Source organism: Herpailurus yagouaroundi, unplaced genomic scaffold (genome assembly GCF_014898765.1).
Source record: "Herpailurus yagouaroundi ecotype Mexico unplaced genomic scaffold, PumYag 203, whole genome shotgun sequence".
NCBI lineage: Eukaryota > Metazoa > Chordata > Mammalia > Carnivora > Felidae > Herpailurus > Herpailurus yagouaroundi.
In genome coordinates, this window is record NW_024412434.1 from 13,213,099 (window position 1) to 13,223,463 (window position 10,365).

The following is a 10,365-nucleotide window of genomic DNA, read 5'->3' on the forward strand; positions in this document are numbered from 1 at the left end:
GAACACAGCCATTACCTCAGATACTTACTTTTTTTTATTCTTGTGAGAACGTTTAAGTCCTACCCTCCTAGCGATTTTCAGTTATACGCGACACGGTGTTACCAACTACAGTCGCTACGTTGTGCATTAGATCCTCAGACCTTACACATCTGATAGCTGTAGGTTTGTACCCTTTTACCAGCTCTCCTTAGTTCTTCCACACCACCCCCCACCGGCTCCTGGCAACCACTTTTCTATTGATTCTATGAGTTCAACCCCCCCCCCCCCCCCGCCAACATACAGACACACATAAGTGATACCACACAGTATTTGTCTTTTCCTGTCTGGCTTAGTTCGCTTAGCGTAACGCCCAGCAGGTTCACAGTGACAGAATTTTTCTTTCTTTTTTAAGATGAAACAACATTCCTCAGTGTACATATACCCCATTTTCTCGATCCAGTTATCCACCGACACTTAGGTCATTTCCATACCTTGGCTATTATGAATAATGCTGCGGCGGACATGGGAGTATAGATATATCTTCGAGATAATGGTTTTGTTTCCTGTGGATATGCACCCGGAACTGGGATTGCCGGATTGTAGGGTAGTTCTGTTTTTAATTCCTTGAGGCATTTTCATACCGTTTTCCATGCTGGCCGCACCGACTTACATCCCCACCGACAGTGCACAAGCTTCTCTTTTCTCCACATCCTGGCCAACACCTGTTATCTCGTCTTTTTGACACCAGCCATTCCGACAGGTGTGACCGCCTCACTGCGGTTTTGATTTGCATTTCCCTGATGCTGAGTGATGTGGAGCATCTTTTTGTGTACCCGTTGGCCACGGAGTACTCTTTTGGCAAAGGGTCTGCACGTAGGGTTCTCCTACCTTGCTTACATGCCTAAACGAGGATTTGTGTGGTTTTTTTTTTTTCCCCCTGAGCTTCAATGAGGAAGCGTCAGCCTGGCCCCAGGGGATTCGTGGTGGGAAGACATGGAAATGGGAGCTAAGAAAGAGGAGAGCAGGAGGCGGCCTGGGCCGGTGAGGAACGGAAGGCCTCTGGGCACAGCTGGCGCGCGAGGTCCCGTCCTGGTCTTCAAGGGGGGATGGCTTCTCCTTCGGCTCACTGAGCTGCTTCCCTACAGGCTGGGGGGCCGGGGCGGGGGGGGGGGTGGTTCCTGCAGGTCTCCACAAATGCATTTCGTGTCACTCGTTTTCGGCCAGGACTCCAAGACCGGTGGTTTCACGTGCTTGCCCTTTGTGTAAGCAAGTTCATGTCCCAACTTCTGCCGGGATGGCCGGAGGCCAGCTGGCCGCTCCGCGTCACCGAACGAGGGTGGCATCAGGCCCTCCGAGAGTCGGGCTCCTGCGTCTTCTTGGGCCATGGGCACGGGCTGGGAGCAGAACCGGACCCTGTGCGGAGCCAGCTGGGTGGGGACCGGGGAGCTGTGGGGTTTTAGCCAGCAGACGGGCCAGCACGTTTTGCCCTCAGTTCTTAGCCACGCTTTAACGGAGCGATTAGAACACGTGTCTGGGTGCGTCTCCTAAGAAGAGAAAAGAAAAATGGCGTGAGAAGTCCAGAGAGGAGTAGGAGAGGCAGGCTGACCCTCGGAGCCAGGTCTCGGCCCACATTCCGTTGTACCCGCGGCTGGAACGGGACGGGGGTCCTGGGCCTGTGCTGCCTCGTGCGAAGTGGACCCGCCCTCAGCTCCTCCGGTCTCCCCGCTTCCAGAAGGAAACCTGAGCAGGACAGGACTGTGTTACTCACCCGAGCGCTGACACAGGCGTTTGCCGGTCGGTTGGGACATTTGGGCTTTTACTTAGTGGGGACGGACAGCGTACTCACGTCCTCGGCCCAGCGTGCTGAATTTCCAAGTGCTTTCACAAGACACTGCCGGAAGCCACTTGGGAGGCCCCTGGTCTTTCCCCTCGGCCAGTCTTAGGTGTTGGGAGAGCAGCTCTCTTCCCTCCTTGCCAGCCATGTGCTGTGCTCTCTGGGGTAATCCAGCCTCCACGGGATGTGTGCCCGCCTCTCGGCATCCAGCTTGGCGTCTCAGGGAAAATACTACTAGCGCCGGGCCGGCCCAGGGCGTGGGGCTCCGTTTTCGGCCCGCGAAGCTTCCGCGGGGCTGGGAGAGCATCACAAAGGAGGCTCCTGGCTGGCCGCCTCTCGGGGAGACACTCTTCTCATTTCTGCCGCCCCCTGGCTCACAGCCTTCCCCCCGTGTGCGTTCTCCTGAGCTTGTTTTCTCCAGATCTGGGGTTTGAAGGCCTGACTGACCCTGCTGCCTCCCACCCTCAGTTTCTTGCCCAGTTGAAGCTCATGGACTACAGCCTGCTGGTGGGAATCCATGATGTGGAGCGAGCCGAGCAGGAGGAGGTGGAGTGTGAGGAGAACGACGGGGAAGAGGAGGGGGAGAGCGACAGCACCCACCCCGTGGGAACCCCTCCGGACAGTCCCGGAAACACGCTCAACAGCTCACCGCCTTTGGCCCCGGGGGAGTTCGATCCGAACATTGACGTTTATGGGATCAAATGCCATGAAAGTAAGCTGAGCTCTTACCACCTCTTTTTATCTATGAAGTGATTTGATTTTTGCATTGTTTCCCACCAGTAATCATAATCCCGGTTAAAAGTCTGCTGCCCTCCAAGGCTTATTCTCCCTCCAGAGCCTCAGTAGCTGACTCAGGGACACGAGCATGTTAAGGGTAACTCATCTCTGGTTTTGAAACGGGATGTGATCGGGCCCTTGAATTTTGTGATGTTGGACTGGCGTGAAGCCACAAACCAGGTAACACCCACGTACCCACACTTAGGTGCGGACAGATAACATATAGAAGAAACGTTTTTGAAATTTTTATTCTTCGCCATCTCTTACGTGGATCCGAAATGTCAGGAATCCATCCAGAGCTAGGCACACACGAGGTCCCTAGTGTGCCTCACGCGGGAGGGAGGCTCATGCGGACGCCCTGGAGGGCCGGCGTCTCATCGCTACCGGCCCTTCCCCTTTCGGGAGCGCTGAGGCTGGCCCAGGGCGTGGGATGAGGGCGTCTGGTCTGCTGTTGTGTCTGTCTGTCCTCTGCTGTGCCCCCTGGCCGCCCATTAAGGGGTCTCTGTGGCCCTCTTGTCTAAGTGAGCCCAAGCTTAATCCTCCAAATCTGGGTGACTAGATATTTGGAGGAATATCACCTTCTACCTTAGCTACTGAGACATGAGAAAACCAAGATGATTTGGAGGTAGGATAAAAACAGGCCTCTTATTTTTTGAGTAATAAAAATTGTGGTTCATCATTGTTTAAGAAAAAAAAAAAAGATGTGGCATATCAGCCAAGTGAGCTTGAGTTGTTATTTTGCTCCCCAAAATTTTCTTCAGTGCAGAAAAGGAGATGTAGTCAAATGTACTTTTCTTATTGTTCATAATTAAAACAGCCTATTTGTGGAAGTACGTGGAAGACGGATCTTAGAGATGATAAATGCCTTTCTGCAGTTCTGATGCTAGACTCAGAACTACGAACGGTTGTAAGGACAGGCACACCTCAAAGGTGTTGCAGGGTCAGTTCTAGACCACCACCACCACGTGAGTCAGATGAATGTTCTGGTTTCCTGGTACATATGGAAGTTATGTTTACACTGCTGTATAGTCTCTTAAGTGTGCAATAGCATTATATCTTTAAAAAACAACGTACGTATCTTATTTTAAAAATACTTTATTGCTAAAGTATACTAATACTGACCATCATCTGAGCTTTCAGTGAGTTGTAATCACTGACCACAGATCACCATGCAAATACAATAATGAAAAAGTTTAAACTGTTGCTAGGATTACCAGAATGTGACGGAGACACGAAGTGAGCAAATGCCATTGGGAAAATGGTGCCAGCGGACTTGCTTGACACAGGGTTGCCGTAAGCCTTCAATCTCTGGAAAATGCAGTATGGGCAAAGCGCCGTAAAGCAAGGCGCGCCTGTAGTTAACGGTAGACTAGGAGTAAGGAGCGTAATTCCATCTACCTGTTGTATGAGCATCTCTCTCTACACCAAAGCAATCCATAATCGTTAAAGAAAATGCAGATTGACAAAAATTAAAAACCATCTCCGCCTTGGACCTCTACTGGTAACATCCTAGGGTGATGCTTTTTTACTTTTTGAATTGAGAAAGAATCGGGGAAAGTTAAGCTGTTTAACAGGGATATGCAGGAGTTACGTGGATGCTTTTTCCAAATTACTATTTTATTTATCGGTTAACTTTTTTTGTGTTTGGGGATAGCTGATACACAGTGTTAACGTTAACTTCCGGTGGACAACACAGTGATTCTGCCGTGCCCGCACCTGCCCACCTCTCAGCCCTGGTGCCGAGTCACTGGTGTGTTCCCTACGCTGTGCCTTTCTGCTCCGTGACTTGTTCCTCCCATAACCGGAAGCCGGTCTCTCCCAGTCCCCTCACACAGTCTGCCCACCTCTCTACTGCATAAAACATGGAGGAGGGAGTAAAAGTTTTTTTTTTTAGAATGTGTTTGAACTTACATGGACATGGCCTTAGTTTTCAGACTCCTCCAAACCCTGTTCTGTCCTGAGTCCCTCACCCCCAGGACGTGCCTCTCCAGGTGGCGTCGTTTGTCCCACAATCACTGCTCTCTCTCATCCCTTTACAGACTCGCCCAGGAAAGAGGTGTACTTTATGGCAATTATTGACATTTTGACTCATTATGATGCAAAAAAGAAAGCTGCCCACGCTGCAAAAACTGTTAAACATGGCGTAAGTATCTCCACTTTGTTTCCTTCTCTGCTCTTGGGCCCTTGCTGCAGTCTGGAGTGCCGGGACCAGCTGTGGTTGCCTCCCTCTCACTGAGCTGTCCAGAGTCTCTCAGGGGTTCTTGTTACCTTGCGGGGGGGGGTCATGTTCCGAGTGCGAGATTTGGAGCCGGCAAATGCCAACAGCTAATACCAGCTCCCACCACGACTCCCTACGCTTTGGGCACTTCAACTCAGCGGCCAGTCGTCTTTTTCCACACTGGGGTATTAGCACACACGTGCATCTCTAGAATATTGTGCGAATTCGTTTTTGTTTGAAAAATGCTTCAAAGACAAAAGTGAAGATAACTAAGTGTTTTAAGATGAATCCTCAAAACTGTAAAATGTTCAGAACTGAAGCACTATTCTGTGCTTCAGACACTTTCCAGATATGCAGTATTATCTTTCTTTTTGCACAGCGAATTGTGTATTTTTTATTACAGAAAGCTTTTGGGTGCAAGATCCAAGTTTAATAACATAAATTCCTCACCTTTATTGTTCTTGCTCTAAATTATCACTATTCTAGGCATATGTTGACTTACTGAATCCCCATGACAAGCCTGTATCCCTGTTTATCAGTTGAAGAAACTGAGGAAGAAAGCGTAAATGGTAACTTGTCAGGGTCACGGCACTAGAAAGTGGTAGAAATGGGACTGCTCCCCAGGACCTAGCCCAGCCCCTTGCTCTGTGCCAGTCCCGGCCCCATGCCCTACCAGCAAATCCCACCTGCCTGGCTGAACCTCCCAGGTGGTGAGTATCCATTATGCTTGTATCGTAGAGATTCATTTTGGCTTTCCAGGTGTTGCTAAAAAAGCTGCAGACCCCATCCCATAGAGACAGACTCGTGTCTTGGCTTCTTCACACTGGAAGAAGGAGCAGTAGTGTGTACAACCAGCCAGGATACACCAGAACATCAGCCTCTATTAAAGGCTCTTTTTCTGTATTTTACAATCAAACAGGCTAGGCTGCCCTCCCAGCAAGGGAACCAGCCCAAAACCATATTCTGTTTGCCAAAGAAACATTTCAGTTGCACCATCAGCTACTACTTACGGTATTCCAGCCGCGTGCAAAGCATGACCAAGACCTCCCCCGGCCCAGTGAAAGTGCCGGAACGCCTGCGTCGGTGAGAGGAGGGCACCCGGCGGCTCTCACCTGCGGCCATCGCAGCCTCCCGCATGGCATTTGTGAAGTGCGTGCGTGCCAGACGCACCGTCCCCTTCCCCGATTCTGAGTCCGGGCCAAGAAGCTGGGGGAGGTCCCCCAACGGCTCTGTAGTCATTCCGATGCTCACCTCTGATGGCGAACCACGGGCATACTACAGAGACAGAACTGGCTCAGAACCCCGATTTCAGCTTTCCCGGCCGTGTAACCTCGAGAGCTTCAGGTCCCCTCACTAAGAAGGGAGCCCCACTGCCTTGCTGAAGGGGTCTTGTGGAGGAGACGTGAGGCGACCAGGCCGAGCGCCGGGGAGGTGCTCCGTGTTCGTTCCCCTCTTTCCCCATTCTCACCGTACCATCACACGCCATGTGAAACTGGAAATTTGCCGTGGCAAACGTGGCTCCACTCGAGTCTCCGCTGGAAGGCACCAGCCCAGCTCCGTCATACGCCACACGGCCTGCAACCGTGTACAGTTTGCATCTGCAGGAGCAAGACATTACTCTTAGCAAAGGAATGCCGTGCGGAGCTGCTGGGAACTATTCTCTGCCTTCGAGGCCCGGGCTCGTCCGTGGAGATCCCGGCGGCCCAGGCCAGGCATGGAAATTACAGGCTCCCCGGTGACTGTGGGTGTCTAAAAATAGCACCTGGTGACTTAGTAAAACTGGTCTTGCCCTCTGCAGCTCAGGAAACTGGCTGGTAACTCCAGACCTCGAGTCTGGTCGCCAGCATCGCCTCTGGTAATAGGAAGCCCCCCACTGAGCCTCCTCGAGGGGCCCCTGCTTCCTTGCTCTGAGCCGGTCACTGTGAAGGGGAACAATGGCACTGCTGTGCCCTGCTGGGGGAGGTGCGATCGGCAGCCTCACGTCCCACCTGGTTACGGTGCCAGCTGACACAGACCCTGCTGCTGCTGTCACCCCTCTCTTTTGAGCACTCAGCCGCTTACCCGGGTCCTGGAAGAGAAACGCAATCCTAGGTCATTGTCGGTGGAACTCCCCTTCAGCCAAATGTTGCTGTTGGTGTCATTCTCGAGGTATCTCCAATCTGTTCTCCTGAAAAACAAACATTGATTACGTGGCTTCCGAATGTAGGCCACACGGAGTCCACTGTTTGAAAGGAACGTCCCAGACGTGGCTAGTTCAAGGTGGTGTTTTCAGTTGCTACAGTCACGGTATGTGCGATAACGGCACCTGTGGTTCAGCCTCTCTGCCTCGTTTTCACACAGATCCTAAGAACCTGGACCATCCAGATATTCAGATGCAATATCCAAGATAGAATTCCGAGTTCTGTTTTAAGAACGGGGCACAGATTATTGTTATTAGCTTTATGTTTAGCTGCAACTGAAAAAAATGCTCTACGTACTGAGTAGTGATTATATCGATATTCCTCTCCTTTCCATCTGCCTAGGCTGGTGCAGAGATCTCGACCGTGAACCCAGAACAGTATTCAAAGCGCTTTTTGGACTTTATTGGCCACATCTTGACGTAACCTCCCACATGACCTTGGACGGACATGAGCATGGGAAGGACAGAGGTGGCTTCGGCGTAAGAAAAATGAAAACCAAACTCAGTGAAGCACACCTCCTCGTTTACGTCTTCGGGCCAAGATGACTGATTTGGAGGCTACTCGCTTTAACAGCTACCTGATATTTCCCAGCATCGTTCTAGCTATTTCTGACACGTGTGTGTGTGTGTGTGTGTGTGCGCGCGCGTGCGTGTCTTAAAAATTAATTAATTAATTAATGAAAACCGATCAGCTTCAGTCAGGGGGTGTTTGGGCAACAACCCTCTGATTCCAGCTGTGGACGAATGAATGAATGAATGAGCACATGCGGGGGGAGGGGATGAAGGAAATGCATGTCAGACCAACCATGTTGGCATCACACGATAAACTGTGGATCAGTTTATTTTTTGGAGTTGAAAGATGTGACAGTATTCATAATAATAATGAAGATAATAATAATGATAATAATGATGGTGATTAAAAGAAAAAACTTACTGCGAATGTTACATTTCTACCACGCACGCTGACGCTCCTTAACAGCTGTGCCCCAGGCCCCTGGCACCAGGCGGGGGCGTGCCCTGCTTCAGGGTTCCGCCTCCACACGGTGTCCAGCGGGGGCCCCCCGGGGTCCGGGAACAAATGCCCCTCCTCCAGCAAGAAGCTGATGCCCCTAGTGACTCTTACCTTTATGTACATTTTTCACCTCAGTAAGTATGTCCAGGAAAACTGCTTCTCTTTTCTTGCCTGGAGCTTCTTCACTGTTACACTCTTATGTTGCAATATAGGAATTTATGCTACAAAATAAAAATAAAGCTTACCTGAAAAGTGCATAGTTTCGGGCAATGGTATCTACATCTCCTACTGTGGGAAGGTGAGCAAAGCATTAGAACTCTGAACTCTCCTGTTAACGATGGATGGCAGATCTAAATTAGAAGATGTTTATGTTTGACCATTGTTTAAACAGTGGTATTTTGTTATGAATTATCCCTTTAACTGAAACCCTCAATTTTACTGTTTACATTATTAGGAAAACAGGGATATTTTTGAATCTAAAAATTTAATGTACAGCATGTGATTTTTGAAGTTTACATGTAAAGTCATTTTACAGTGTAGGTGAAATAATGTTTGTCATATTTTGAAATGTACCCTGCAGTCATGTTTTTGGGTGAGTGTTTTATTCAAAGTACACGGTAGGCAGTCTTCTACAATGAAAGTAAAAGGTGGTTTTGTTTCCTCCAGATGTACATTTATCAACCCGATGATTTTTTTTTTAATGTTTAACCCAAATCTGGTTATGTAAGTTCATTGCCCTAAACTGTGCTGACTGTGTTTTAATCAGTTTATAAATTTTCAACATCGATCATGTATTTACCAACTTTCTGGCATTTTCTGAAAGGCGTCAAGCTAAAATATTAGACTTGCTTAGAGTAGGTTATCAACTTATACACTGTGCTAAAGCTGTGCCTTTGAAATTCTTTGTTTAAAACATGAGATGATTTTTGTAGGCAGTTTCAGAAAAGAAAAAAAAAAAATCCACCCTCCAGTGATTACTTACAACTCACAAATACCCCCTGCCATACTGCCTCTTCCAATGACTTTACTTCAGGGCTTATCAGGGCTGCAACTGTGCCCAGTGTGTGTGGGTTTACTTCAGAAAACACGTGCTGATGGCAAGTCAGGACCTTCGGAGGCCAGCAACACCACCGTACCATTATGGACTTCCCCCGGGTTCGTCCTCCACGGTAGATGGTGTCACCACCATGACATGGTTGTCCGAATCCGTATTTTACGCATTTGAATTAATCGAGACTGGTTTGCCCCCCCCCCCCCCATTCATTCTGGAATCAAGTCAGTTCGAGTATTCTGAAGTTATACTGTGGTTTCTTTGGCCCAAGACTACAGAGGTGAGACCCTGAAGTAAAGATAAGGTACCCATACATTATTTGAGTAACTATTTCCTTTGTGGCCAGTGTGCGTATGCTTTTAGAAGTTTACAAAATGCTTTCTTTTTGTCTGTAACAGTCTCTGTCATTCATTTCTGTCGATAAACTATTTGGACAGAGTGAGGAAGTTTGCCTTGTATCTCCTAGTGCTAACAATACACTCCAGTCATGAGCCAGGCTTTACAAAATAAAGCACTTTGATGACTCACAAAGTGGATCCCTCGTTCCTCTGTCTCCACTGGGTTTGTCTCTAATGCAAATAAATTTAAAGGCTCCGTACTAAGAGTACCTTTAGCTGCACCTTGAAGAAGGACAAGTAAAACCGAATCTCTTCACTACCTAGAGCTTTGCCTTCAACCTGTGAATTATTTTATTAGTAAACAATGGAAACTTCCACACCAAAATGGACTTGCTGTAAGATGAACAGAGAAAAGAAATCTCTTCAGTGAATACCCTATAAATATCATTTTATTTTCCATTTTTACCAACCACAGTTCTATGTCAGCATTTTTTGAAACTCTTATTGGGCCACCGCCGGCGGACGGAAGGCTCTCTTAGAGCATTCCACCGTCATCGGGGTCAGGTTAGCAAACACAGTCCGTTTGGCTACAGCACTCGTTTTGAAATGCGTATTTTTCTAACGCGATTGATACGTGAGGGAAGGATCGGGCATGATGTACTTTTCCCATTTAGTCGTGTGCACTTGAGTCCACGAGGAACACGAGGTGGACACAGAAAAGTGCACCTGGCCGAACGGTGCCACACAGGAATACGCAAGCCATGCACCCCTCAAACATCGCCAACTCCCTAGGTTTCTCCCCATGTGGGCATTCACCCTGGGCTCTACCTGGGGTTAGAACCTCACGTCTGACTTCAAATCACTCCTTGCTCTACTTCACAACAGTCCCAGAGACACAGCCCCTTCCAGTGTTTCCTACCACAGGCACCCTTCAGGTCCTCTTCACGATAACCTGCCACATTTATTGTGGTATTTGT

At 48.9% G+C, this 10,365-nt stretch overlaps 1 protein-coding gene and 1 long non-coding RNA gene across 3 annotated transcripts in view; one reads left to right on the top strand and one right to left on the bottom strand.

The window, feature by feature from the left end:
* Nucleotides 1-9,581, top strand: part of PIP4K2A (phosphatidylinositol-5-phosphate 4-kinase type 2 alpha) — a 197,082-nt gene extending 187,501 nt beyond the window's left edge. For both annotated transcript variants that reach the window (XM_040451242.1, XM_040451243.1), the window contains exons 8-10: nucleotides 2,282-2,525; nucleotides 4,630-4,733; nucleotides 7,331-9,581. In XM_040451242.1, coding sequence (XP_040307176.1) covers nucleotides 2,282-2,525; nucleotides 4,630-4,733; nucleotides 7,331-7,411 — 429 coding nt within the window. In that variant the 3' untranslated portion in view covers nucleotides 7,412-9,581. The remainder of the gene's footprint in view (nucleotides 1-2,281; nucleotides 2,526-4,629; nucleotides 4,734-7,330) is intronic.
* Nucleotides 1,124-6,971, bottom strand: LOC121014723 (uncharacterized). Its single transcript, XR_005783396.1, has 3 exons — nucleotides 6,870-6,971; nucleotides 6,277-6,406; nucleotides 1,124-1,523 (listed from the first exon to the last, which is right to left on the bottom strand). It is a non-coding gene; the product is annotated as an uncharacterized LOC121014723 (long non-coding RNA).
* Nucleotides 9,582-10,365: the final 784 nt, after the last annotated feature.